This window comes from Microcaecilia unicolor, chromosome 7 (genome assembly GCF_901765095.1).
Source record: "Microcaecilia unicolor chromosome 7, aMicUni1.1, whole genome shotgun sequence".
In the NCBI taxonomy this organism is placed as follows: Eukaryota; Metazoa; Chordata; class Amphibia; order Gymnophiona; family Siphonopidae; genus Microcaecilia; species Microcaecilia unicolor.
The window spans coordinates 1,898,024-1,911,905 of record NC_044037.1 but is presented as its reverse complement, the minus strand read 5'-3'; the positions used below and the strand labels follow the sequence as shown (position 1 = coordinate 1,911,905).

At 44.8% G+C, this 13,882-nt stretch overlaps 1 protein-coding gene across 1 annotated transcript in view; it reads right to left on the bottom strand.

The window, feature by feature from the left end:
* Nucleotides 1–13,882, bottom strand: part of MED12 (mediator complex subunit 12) — a 295,163-nt gene that overhangs the window by 55,424 nt on the left and 225,857 nt on the right. Inside the window, 1 exon segment of the mRNA XM_030208869.1 lies at nucleotides 509–644. Coding sequence (XP_030064729.1) covers nucleotides 509–644 — 136 coding nt within the window.

The window sequence follows — 13,882 nt, the reverse complement described above, 5'->3', positions numbered from 1 at the left end:
ATATAGTGGGCTACAACTTCAAGAGACAGACAGTGATGACAGTGAGGAAAAAGGAAAGATAAAGTGAGCAATGACATGTGGAGAAGGGAAGGAGGGAGTGAGGTGAGTGCTTAGCTTAGCTGAAATTGGGTGGCAGGGGGAAGAGGGGTTGGTGGTTGAGAGGCTAGGATGGGGGAGGGCAGACTTATACGGGGTCTGTACCGGAGCCGGTGATGGGAGGCGGGAAATACTGCTGCACAGACAAATCAAGGTAAGGTATACACATATGAGTTTATCGTGGGCAGACTAGATGGACCGTGCAGGTCTTTTTCTGCCGTCATCTACTATGTTACTATCAGCAAGGACAACTGGAGGAGAAAGCAGTGAAGACAGCAATGGCAGGAAAAAAAAAAGAAGGTGCAACATAAGAAATGACAGGATGGCAAACAACAACAAGAGGTGGCAGAAGTGAGGAGCTGGCCAGGGGTTAACAGTTTAAAATGGAAGGAATAGGGGTTTGGCTCTTTACCCTGAGCTTCTTGACTAGGTTCATGTAGGCCCTCTTGTTCTCCTCCATGCTTCCCTGAGAAATGCTGGACATGTCTGCAGCCAGTGTTCCATTGATCAGTACACTCAACATGTCCAATACCGTAGTGTAGAGTTCACTACACAAAGGAAAGAAAAGAGTTAAAAGCAACTGCACACAAGAAAGCAAAGTTCCTTACCAGAAACAGATGTTCACCAAGAATACACACACATGGGTGATGTCACTGGACAGGTCCAAACAATGAATGTGAAACTTCCAAAACTCTTACATGCTCTACTAAGCATGTGAGGATATCCCGTATCAATGTGGTCACATAAGATCTCCCTCAGTTCTGTTTATGGCTGAAAACAGAGAGAAGAAAAAAAAACCAGCTTCTGGGGAAAGTGGATGGGTTTGTGTGATCTGGGATCCTGCCACAGGTAGGCAACTTTGGTTTCTCCAAGAACCAACAGAATAGCAGTCCTCACACATGGGACAGCAGAACAATGATACCAACTTGCAAACAACTTGCTTTTATTAGCAAAATGTCTATTAGGAGTGGCCTAGTGGTTAGGGTGGTGGACTTTGGTCCTGGGGAACTGAGGAACTGAGTTCGATTCCCACTTCAGGCACAGGCAGCAAATTGTGACTCTGGGCAAGTCATTTAACCCTCCATTGCCCCATGTAAGCCGCATTGAGCCTGCCATGAGTAGGAAAGCGCGGGGTACAAATGTAACAAAAATAAAAATAAAATTATTACCTGCAAAGAATAAAACAAGGAGGAGGGGTGGAGATGGAATTGATTTCTAAAACCTCAGAGATCTTGCAAATCTACTGTTGCATCAGGGTACAAATGTGTAGACTGACCTCCACATTGGCGACTGCCAATACATGACCTTCCAAGGTCAGATTCTTCAGCTTCCATGAGTCTAATAGCTCAAAAGGACCTGGTCTCAGGACAGTATGGAAGGGCTGATGAGAAGTTTCAAGCAAGCCTTGATAGAATCAGACAATTAAAGGCTGCACAGAAATGAATATTCTTTCTACATGGTAATGGTAAGCACCTCTTGCACTCCAGTGAACCCAAAAAGAATCAGTTGAGAGGTCAGACTCTAGGAAATGCAGAAGAAACTCAAGCAAATTAACAGGAAACAAACAGAGAAAATGATAGTGGATAAAAGACCATATATGGCTTTTCCAATCTTTTCCTTTCCCCTAGAGATCCTCTGTGTTGTCTCAGGCTTTCTTGAATTCGGACACCGTCATCATCTCCACTATTTGGTAGATTAGGGGAATCAAATACTACCCCTTTAAATGTCTAGTCTATGAGGGCTAGAGGGACCCTATATTGAAATGCAGCATTGCTCCCCAGATTCACAAACTCCACCGGGTGGAAACCATTTTGTCTCAGAAAACAGTGGTCTATTGAAAGCATGGTCCTACGGTCTCTTCCGAGTTCTGGAACTTTTCGTTACTTGAGGGACATGCATATAGAAAACCATTTCCCCAATTCAGAGAAAATGAACCTTAGGATCCTCTCCTGAAACAGAACAATTCTGTCTAGATGAGCTGGATTAGATTTACCATGGGTGCTCCCCCAGTTTCTGAACATCCAGTTTGCTGCTCCTCAGTTCAGAGACCACTCATAGGGCTCTAAGGATTGACAGTCTGTCTGCAGGAACCTTTGACTTTTCAGGGAGATACATTTTCATTTATTAGATTTATCCTGCCATTCCTAAGCAGCTACAACAATACATTTGTAATCTGATATAAAAGTAAACACATTTACTCAGATGCAGTTAATTCCCTGTCCACAAAAACTAACAAGATAAATTAAAATTTAACATTCTACTGCAAACCAATATTGAAATCTTCCGAGTTATATAAGCCAAGCTAAATATATGGCTTTCAATTTCTTTCTAAAAAATTAATAATTTTGCTCTAAGTCAGTGGTTCCCAAACCTGGTCCTGGAGGCACCGCAACCAGTCAGGTTTTCAGGGCATCCACAACGAATATTCATGAGACAGGTTTGACTGCATTGCCTCCACTGCACATAAATCTCTCTCATGAATATTCATTGTGAATATCCTGAAAACCAGGTTTGGGAAACACAGCTTCTAAGTGACTCCTTACTGGCAACAAATTCCAATCTGTGGTGCTATCAGTAGAAAAGCACGCTTCTATTGTTTCAGATGGAAATTCTTGCTGACTGGAGCATCGTGACAGACAGACAAGAGTGAAACCTCATGGGTGACCAATGATGTTCTTTCAATATCAGAACTGTAGACTCAATTCTGCCTTTACTTGAAAAAACTGCTGCTGCTGCTCATGTGATTGGAAAGCTGTCTTATTTATAACACTAATATTCTAAGTGTGGAGAATCATGCAGTTCTATACAAACACATAACCAATGGATCAACTTCATTTTATAAAACATTCTCTGAATTACTTATGAAATTTGCCACCACAAGGAAAGTTTTCAGTCTAGATCTACCTTCATATAAGCACACTTCTCGGTGTACAAATTCCATTAACCATTATTTATGTCTTGTTCCTGTCTGGTTTGCAAGTCTATGTAAGCCCTTGGGTCCTTCCGGAGGGCAGAGGTGACTAGAACTGCAGTCCTCCAGAGGACAGCCGACCAACCCCCTATCTTCGCCCGCGGTGACCGCCGTTCACCGGGAGTTGAGCTCCCAGCTGCAGGCGGCCGACGGGACTTCTGGAATCGCGGGGGCTGATGGGCTGACCGAGGGTAGAGAGGACAGGGACCAGGCAGTGGACCTGAGAGTAGCAGCCGAGGCTGGTCAGGACTAGCAGAGGACGAGGCTGGCAGCAAGCAGGGATCGTCAGAAACTAGCAGAGGTCGAGGCTGGCAGCAAGCAGGGATCGTCAGAAACTAGCAGAGGTCGAGGTTGGCAGCAAGCAGGGATTGTCAGAAACTAGCAGAGGTCGAGGCAAGTCAGATTCAATAGCAGACTGTCTGGAAACAGCATGCGGGAGCTAAGTCCTCAGAGACGAGAAGCCGAAGCAAAGACTATGAAAAAGGCGGCTCCTTAAATAGCCCTCCTCATCAGGGAAGAGAGAAACAGCTGGAGACTGTAGGAGACGTCAACCGAGGAGCCTCCAGGAATAGTGCAACGTCAGACCCTAGGCGGAGCTTAGCCTCCCGCAGCCAACCAGAGGATCCCAAGGCGGGGTCTCGCATCCCGGGCTCCACGACCGGAAGAGAAGCCTGCTAACAAACGCCAGCACCATGATCGAGGACTCCGATACCGGAAGCCCAATGGCCGGCCCTCGGAAGCAGCGTAGCCGAGATGGCCGTCGATCGAGAGCGGAAGCCAGACAAGCCGGCCAACGACACGGGGAGAGGCGGCCATTCCCGGAGTGCCCAGGTGAGAAGCGCGACAGGCGAGGGACGTGACAATTTAACGGTTTCTTAAAACTTCTATATCACATATACCAAACACATGGATCTAAATGATGCACAATCTCAAATCAAAATTAACACATTAAACGAAAAGAACATCAAAATAAAAATAGGATAGAACAAACATACAGGCCATCTATAGTGTCACAGGTCAACCCAACTGTCCAGAAGCAACTACTCCTCATACCTTAAAGGCCAGTGGGAAAAACCATATGCAAGTGGGAAGGTCATTCTACAATGATACCTATTCTCAATTCTCTCTCATTTTAAGAGCCACCTGGGGCACCTCCCAGGATCACATTGAGGCATATTTTCAAAGCACTTTGGGAGGCTAAGTTCCATAGGTTTCTATGGAACTTTGGGAGGCTAAGTGCTTTGAAAATGAGCCTAATAAGCACCTACCTTTTGTTTGCTCGCCCCTCTCCATTTCTTCTCAATAGAGTTCTACCCACTTTCTCCCACTCTCTGTCTTGTATCATTATTCAGTTTGGTTTGTTGTTTAGATTAAATATTGTAAACCACCTTGATTACCATCAAGGTGGTTTACAATATTTAATCTAAATATTTAATCTAAATATCCCACTGCATGGTGGGATAGTAAATAAAAAGAAACTTGGATTTAGGAGATAAGAAATAGAATGCTGAATGCCTGTGGGACCTGAGGTCAGCCTGTTTAGGTTGGGGAAGAACCAATCAGTAAAGCGTCTACAGAACTCAAATTACGAGATGATGTGTAAGGGATAGTTTGGGCTGAAAGATATAAACAGATACGCAAGTAATAGGCTTTGTAAGCATGTCCAATTCAGAACCAAATAGGACGACAGTGTAGATGAACAAAAAGGGAAGAAACAATTATGATTTTTGGCTCTACAAAGAAGCCTAGCAGCACAGTTATCTGGTAGACCATATTTGGCTTTTAAATGGATTACTAATGCCTTGATTTTCACCTCACTCTCGTAGAACCATTGCAGAAAGTCTCCCAAACTATGCTTTTTTTTTTTTTATTTTTTATTTTTATGCACACAATGACAAGTTGTAGCTACATATAACATAATTGAAAAACTCCACATACAGCATAAAGAAAAACAACAGGTCCATATAAATGATCTGCATCCACATCAAGCTGTGTGCTGCTACAACATTCTACATTGCGTTTTATTTATTATAATTCCAGAAACTCCCCCCAGTCATACATTCTTGTACTCCCGCAAACTCACCGTCCAAAGCCTCATCAATCATACCCCCCCCCCCCATTCAGCCCAACATTCGCCTTCGTCACCCTTCCCCATCTCCATCTTTAGGTAAGTGTAGTTAAACACTCCGCCCACAACATAGCATACGCCCTGGTATTTGACTTGGTGGCCTTTGAATAAAGTTGCTTCTCATATGTGCCCACCTCCCGCATTCTCGACTTCCACACTGCCCCTAATGCACCTTCTTCAGCAGTCCAGAAATATAAAATGGTTTTCTTTACCAGCAACAAGGTGACATATATCAACCTCCTATAAGGTTGTGTTAGGCCTTGCTTAATTAAAAGGGATTGGTCTCCTAACAACAAGGTTGCATAGTCCCACTCCAGTGTCTGTCGCACAACAGTGTTGATCACCTGTATGGCGTCATTCCACAGCGTCAGTGCCGGACACTCTAAGTAGGAGTGCAGCAACGTTCCCCCCCACCTATGGCATTTAATACAGCGATCATCCTCCCAAAGTCCTAGTTGTACCCCCTTAGCCCTAGAGATGTGTGCCCTATGTAGGATCTTGAATTGCATCTCCTGCAAATCGGCCACTTTGACCATTTCATATAGAGTCGTGAAGAACTTTTGAAACGTTTGTTCAGTGTACGTAGTTCCCAATTCCCCATTCCATTTCTCTACCAACTGCTGCATCTTCTCTACCCGCCTATTTTCATTCAACACTTTATACCAAGTCGATAAGCCATTTAGTTGATATGGGATTTTAAGAAGAATCCGGTCTAATGGTCCCCATGTCCAAGCTTCCCCATATTCTGCTCTCAGTGTGGCCCAGTAATGCCTAACCTGAAGGTATTGCAACATATTTTTGTTGGTCAGATCCCATCGTTCCTTAACCCTGTCAAACGTGTCGAAAACATCCGTGTCATCAACTAATAATTGCCCCAGAATCCTACACCCATTATCCCTCCATGTGGTAAATGCCGTTCTACCCATCCCCGGCCGGAACGCCTCATTGCCTACAAGGCTCATGAAGGGTGAGGCCACTGGCGTTTTTTGTTGTTGTCTTCTCCACCACCCCCAAGCTCGTCTCATAGGTCCCAGGGGCTCCCTTCTGCTAGCAATATTAATATCATTGCTTTTACCGCCATGTATGAGATTAATAAAGGACCAAGGCCTACTCCAGGTTTCCAACCCTCCCTCTGGTAGATACCTCTGTTGTTCAATAACCCCCTCATAAATGAAGCGCATAAGCGCCGCCACGTTATACATACGTAAATCGGGAAGGCCCAGTCCCCCCCTCTCCTTTCTCTGTGACAACTTTACGTATCCTATCCGGGCTCCTTTCCCACGCAAGATAAAACCCATAATAATGGACCGGAACAAACGTTCCTCCTTCCGTAACACCCAAATGGGGGCTGCCTGTATGGGATAGAGAATTTTGGGCAAGAGAATCATTTTAACCAATGCTACTCTACCCATCAGGGAGAGCGGCAACTCTTTCCAATTATCACATAGCTGCCTAATGCGCTCTAAATGCTCTGTCACATTTTTTTTATAAAAAAGTTTTTTATTTGTACTAAGGAAAACCCCGAGGTACCTCATCGCCCCTTTTACTGGTTTTATTGCTAGGCCCTCCATCCCTGGATCTCCTTCTATGCCTGCCAACGGGAGCAGTTCCGACTTGTCGCAGTTCACTCGCAATCCTGAGAGATCTCCAAACTCCCCAATTAGTTGGAGTGCTCCAGGCAGATCTCTGGGACCATTGGCCAAATACAAAAGTATGTCATCGGCAAAAAGGTTCACCTTAAACTCTCTATTGCGCACCCAGAGTCCCCTTATGTGTGCAGCATTACGCAATTTTATGGCCAATGGCTCAATTGCCAACAGAAAAAGAAGGGGAGAAAGGGGGCACCCCTGTCTGGTGCCCCGTCCCAGGGGGAACTGTTCAGTAAGTTTTCCATTAACCATCAACCGCGCCTTAGGACCTCTATAAAGGGCCGCGATCCAGGACACCACCGGACCAGAAAGTCCAAATCTGCCCAGTGTCTCAAACAGGTAAGGCCAAGATATACTGTCGAAGGCCTTCTCCATATCCAATCCAACAATGGCCTCTAGCCCCCCTTCTCCCCGAAATTTATGGATGACCATCAAAGCTCTGATGATGTTCATGGAGCCGTGGCGGCCTGGCACAAAGCCTACCTGATCCTCATGGACCAGCTCGGGCAGGACCTGATTTAATCGCCTTGCTAGAATGGCTGCCAATATCTTAACGTCCTGATTCAGCAGAGAAATTGGGCGGTAGGAACCCACCTGTTCTGGATCTTTGCCCGGCTTAGGCAATAGCACTATATGTGCCACGTTGGGTTGTATATTTAAGCCATCGTGTACCATCCCATTAAACCATGCCCCAAGTGGTTTCGCCACTAAATCGCTCAAGATTCGGTAATATTCAGGTCCAAACCCGTCCGGTCCTGGTGCCTTGGTAAGCTTCAGTGACTTGATACCCAATCTTATCTCTTTCTCTGTCACCGGCCCATTTAAAGCTTCTAATTGTTCCTCCCGCAGTCGTGGTATCTTTAACCCGTTAAAGAACTCTTTGTATTGAGTAATGTCGAAACCCCTCGCCTCATATAAGGAACTATAATACTGGACAAACTGTTGCTGAATTTGGGATTCTGTACTATACCGCTCCCCCCGCATATCCCTTATAGAGGAAATTATTTGCCGTTTTCGTGGTGGTCTCACTAAATTAGCTAACAGTTTGCCTGCCTTACTGCCCCATTTGTGTAATTTAAAGCGCTGGAAATATATATCCCGTTCAGCCCTCATGTGTAAAATGTCGTCAATCTGTTTCTTAAGTTGAACCAGCTGTGCCTTATGTGCCTCATTTATATGTTGCATATGTGCCCTCCTTAACTGATGGTATTCCTGCGAGAGCCTCAACAATTCTACCTCCCTTTGCCTTTTCTTTCCTGCCACATAGGCAAGAATATGGCCCCTCATAACGACTTTAGAGGCTTCCCAGTAGGTATCAGCACTCACTTCTGGCGTGTTGTTATATTCCTGATATTCCAGCCACTTAAGACGCAAGAATTCATGAAACTCCCTATCCTGTAAAAGGTAGGGGGAAAAGCGCCACACCCTTTCACCCAGCCCAGCTGCAAAAGAAATCGCCATCTCAACTGCCGAGTGATCACTGAGTGCACTGTCCACTATTTCTGCCTTTACAATTCTGGAGACCAGGGAAGGCGCTACCAGTAGATAGTCCAGTCTAGAGTATACGTTATGTGGGTGGGAGTAGAAGGTGTACTCCTCGTCCTGAGGGTGTAAGAGTCTCCATATATCTACCAACCCTAGCTGAGATGTCACAAAAGGAATCCCCTTATCCCCCCAGCTTCGCACTCTGGGCTTTATTGGTTTACAGTCGTTAGTAGGGTCTGCTACAGTATTAAAATCTCCCCCCATAATGATCTGATAATTAGAATATGGTATCACTCGTGCCACTATATCTGAGAAAAATCTATGGGAATACACATTAGGTCCATATACGTTACAAAGGAGCAGTTGCTGTCCCCATAGTTCTCCTATGACCAATACATATCTGCCTTCTTTATCCTGAATCACTTTATGGCAGTGGAATGAGAGTTGTTTATGGATTAAGATAGCCACCCCCCTCTGTCTGGAATTATATGCTGAATAGCCTACTTCCCCAACCCATCCCCTCTTCAACTTTTGATGCTCTAGGGCCGTAAGATGTGTCTCTTGAAGATATACAATGTCAGCCTTTTCTTTTTTCAACCAAGAGAGAATTTTAGTTCTTTTGACTGGTGAGTGTAGGCCGGCCACATTGAGCGTAATAAGTTTCAAACTACCCATACGTGAAATGAGTGTGCTGTGTAACCTGCTGTACCAGAATATATACCTTGCCAGCCTCCCAGCAGGGCTCGCAAGATCGCGCTCTCTTTATCGCTGCCACCCCGATATGTTTCCCATATCTCCTCCAAGGCCATCTTGTGTTTATTGCGGTCCCCTCATATCCCAAAAAGCTTCTTACTCCTTGCAGTCCCTTTATCCAAAACTTGTTCCCTCCCTCCCAAACTTCCCTAACATCCACACACATAATCCCACTCATACTCCCACTCATTCCCCTCTTCCCTCCCCCCTTCCCCTCTTCCTCCCACTCCCGTACCATATTCCTTCCCCGCTTCCTTCGCCTACCCAAATCAGCTCAAGAATTCCCAAGGCCCCCCTCCCTCCCCCCACCCCCTCGCAGTTCTTCCTTACAGTAAGTTAAATATTACAGGTTTATCTGCTATAAACATGAACATTAACACCCCAAATATAACAAGTACCCAACTCCAACCGTAGCTCCCAAACCAAGAACCTTTTTTGAGGGCCTGCCAAGTTCCAATGCCTGAAATACGCATCCGCCTCCCCCTTTAGCCCACTGCACATGTCGAACATTTCCAACTTCCCATACTCCATGCCAGTGGCCCCTTTAAAAATTATTACAACGTTCATTCAGTCCAAGGGAGAGGCGAATAAGCTCCTGCACAGCCCCGTTTTTCCACGCTCACCCAGCTTCATCTGCATCAAACCATCATTTCTAACACCAACTTGGCACATGGCTCTCCCATATCCTCCATGCCGGATCTGTTCAGTTGCTCTAGTCTGGTCTTCCAGAACCCGACTCCGCACCCTGATTACATTTGTCCAGGTACGCTTGTGCTGCCGCTGTGTCATTGAGTACGATGGTCTTTCCATCAGCCCAGATTTTTAATTTAGCTGGGTACACTAACGCAAAGCGTACCCCCTTTTTATGCAGTGCGGTGCACGTGGGAGCCATTGCCTTCCGCAACAACGCCACTCTCGTCGAGTAATCATTAAATAACAGCAATCGGTGGCCCTCGTATTGTAAGGCCTCTTTGATCCTGGAGGCTTTTAAGATCTTCTCTTTGGCCTGCCAGTTCACAAAATGTGCTATCGCTGTGCGGGGCCTGGCTTTATCGTTTCCCCGCACTCCCATCCGATGCGCTCTGTCGCAGGCAAAATGGCCCCCATGCTCCTCTATGCCCAGGTGTTCCGGGAGCCATCTAGAAAAGAAGTCGTATAAGTCTTTGTCCAGCACTGTTTCGGGGAGGCCTATCACTCTCAAGTTGTTCCGACGGGAGCGATTTTCCTGCTCCTCAACCCGTTCTTTCATTGCCTCCAACTCTTTCTGGAGTGCCGCCAGCTGTGTAGCTGCGCCCTGCGCCTCATCCTCCCTTGCGGACAGCCGATTCTCCACCTCCGTTAGCCTTGCTGAATGTGAGTCGAATTTTTCATTTATCTCGTCCACAGCCGATTGTAGCTTATTTAACTTGTCCTCCAGGGCAGCGGACACTGAGCGCGAGATTTCCTGAGCCCAGTCGGTACTCGCCGTCAAAGGCGCGCTCTGGGCAGGCCGCTGCTCCGCCATCTTGCTGTGGCCGTGCTTTGTAGAATTCGTTGCTTTTTTATGCGCTCTTGGGGGCATACCGTGTCGGGACCCCCTGCAATGCGCTCCAGAGATGATCCCGAAGTAAACAGTTCACGCCCGATTCTTTTTCAAGGGTTTAATCCTGTAATATAGCTGGTTTTAGCAGGGTGGGAACGGAGCCTCAAGTTCTTGCTGCCACTTAGGTAGCAGGCATCACGTGACCCCCCGTCTCCCAAACTATGCTAAACTTCTATTAAATATCACCAAGATGATAGGGCACTATCAACACAATATCATCTGCACAGAGCTTAAACTCAATTCCTAACTGCCAGAATACAACATTCTGTCATACACCTAAGGTACTCTGCAGTTGATACTTTTCAGATTTCTTCCATCTACACGATTTCAACCATCCCTCCTAACTGAGCCTCTGCTAATGTGGACTGAAACACTGAAAGTGGCAGAGACATCAACAAACAACAGAAAACACGCTGCTATCAAGACTGTGCTGTCACGAGCACCAACCTTGACAGGCCTGCAGTTTTTTGGATGTTCATCTGGGATGTTTTGTGACTTTGCTATGCCCTTGGAATAACCTTGGCAGGCCAGCCACTCCCGGGAAGATTCACCACTGTTCCAAGTCTTCTCCTTTTGGAGATAGTGGCTCTCACTGTGGTTCGGGTGCAGTTCCAGAGCTTTAGAAGTAGCTTTGTAACTCGTTCCAGACTGATATATTTCAACAACTTTTCTCATCTCTCCTGGAATTTCCTTTCATTGTGGCATATTTATTTATTAAAATGTATTTACCGCCTTTTTGAAATAATTCACTCAAGGCGGTGTACAGTAAGAATAGATCAAACATGAGCAATAGGCAATTACAGCAGTAAAAATATTCTTGTGAGGTTTAGATTCAAAAAGGCTGCCTGCAATCAAGCCTGGCTGTGTTCAATCAACAAATCATCAGTTACATTTGGTCAATTGGTTGGGGGCAAATTAATTTTTCACATGGATGATATATTATTGGATAAATTCGTTCCTTACATAAAGAAATGAAGTAATTTAAAATCTGTGTTATGTATTACTCAGGTTCCCTTTCACATACATTACATTTTGTTTAATGTTCAGATACCATTCACAATGATATATATGAAAATAACAGGGAAAACCAGGAGGGAGAAAACCATTGGAAGTGATGGGTTTTGAGGAAGGAAAGAGATCAGAACACTTGGGCTGGGACCCGACGGCCGAAATTTAGTGCCGACACCCTCACAACTAACCAGCCGAATTTAAGACAGTTTCTGAGCCCCCTATACGGCCCGACCTCCTCACTTTTCTGATGGCTGATTAGAGCCGATATTGAGAGGCATTGTCCGGTTAAGTGCTGCTGAAAATTGGTAGCTGAGCGACCTCTCCTCTCCTGCCCACTTAGATCATTTTGATTATCAGCCCGTAAATTTCTACACAGATTGTGTGTAGTCCTGTTTGTTTGCTCGTTCATCTGTTAGTGGACTATCGACTAGCTTCTTATCCCTTCAGACTATAAAACATTTATGTATTTACGAGATGAACAGTCTAATGTGGCCTCCCATTATAGAATTACCTCAAAGATTTCATAAGATATTACTAATCAAGAGCCTCAAATAACTTAAGGGTCCACTTTTCACAGATAACCAAAAATTGACAAGTTACATCCTTCCTTTTCCCTTCCCTTCTAAGTATATCTAATCCAACTCCCTAACTGATGAGTCAAAATAGATAGCAAGTTTGAACAAAGGGGTGGGGGTGTGAGCTGGGGTAATGAGCGAGGGAAATGACTCCAGAAGTGCAGTATTACAGCTAGAGAAAACAAAACCATCAGCAGCAATAAATTTAAAAAATTTAAAAATCCCTTCTTTATAAAAGTTATAAAAATCACACAGCAACTTACCAGTAATATAAAGACATAACAAAAATATCCCTTTTTAAAGCATGTGTTCTGAATGCCAGAAAATCACCTCAGCTTGAAATGAAACCCTCTGAAAATGGCCAATTAGTACTTCTGTGATATCACCAGGTTAAGTGTCTCCAGGATGGGTTGTACCTCCATCTGCATTGCTATCAATGCAGTTATTTACTTAGTTTAATTAATTTTCTTATTTCTTTATTAGCTGCCTTTATGAAGAGATTCACGCAGGGCAGTGAACAGGTACAGTAGCATAAAACTTACAATTTTGTAAACAGCATAACAATAGCAAAATGCCCAAATATAAACATAAATGCAATCAATGAGGTACTCTTGGAGATGGAGTTGTGTCCTGATGCTCACGGGATGAAAGCTTTCAAGAAATTTCTGTTCCAATTTCTCTTGAAAAGCTGCTACCACTAAAGTATAATGCGGAGCTGGAAGAAAGATGTTTTGAGGGCTCTGACTTTGGTCCTTGAGACCAATGTATTCCCTAGTTTCTTCTACGACCAAGTAGCCCTCTGTAGGGGAAATCTTAGGATGACGTAGAGCAGCAGCCTGTAAAGCCCCAGCTCTACACCATGCATCACTGGGGATGAACAAATGGCAATACCAATGAAGCAGAACCCTTTGCCTTCATCAAGGATGGTTTACTCCCATGGCTTTTACTAGCCCTAGACTTCAAGGACAATGATTCTCTGCTGTTTATGTATCATTAGCATTTGGTGCAGCTCCTGAGCTCTTTCTGGTCGTAACCTCTAAATTTCAGTAGAAAACTCCTCCTCCATATTTTTTTTTTTCTATTACTAAGATCTTTGGGTGGCAACTTCTCCCAGCTGTCACATCTGGTCGGTGACATGCACTCAATACCTGGAGCACTTTTTTAAGCCACCAGCTGTTTTCTCTTCTACAGACGATGAGAAAATTTAGCTACAGTAAAACTGAAACTAAGGACAACGGATGTTGCTTGGTGCATCCAATACTGATGCACAACAGTAGCTGCGGAAAAATTAAAAGAAACGTACAAAAAAAAAAAAAAAAAAAAAAAGACAGAGGGGTCCTAGCATGATGCTGATGTGGTGCTTTCTTGTGCTCAGTACAGCACGTGAGAGCGCTCAGGAAGTTTCATTCAGTGACATCACTCATGTGTGGGGACAACCAACCTGCTTACCCTCCAAGAGAAAAAATAAAACAAGTTGTGCTCATTTAGTGAAAACATCCATCTTGAGGGAAGGAATCATCACAAATTCTCCCAGGGAAAATAGCAGCACAGCCTGTTCGGTGGAAATACCATTATAATGTTCTACGAAGCAGAGGTGGAGAACCAGTTTTCAGTGAAGGCCATATATCAGTG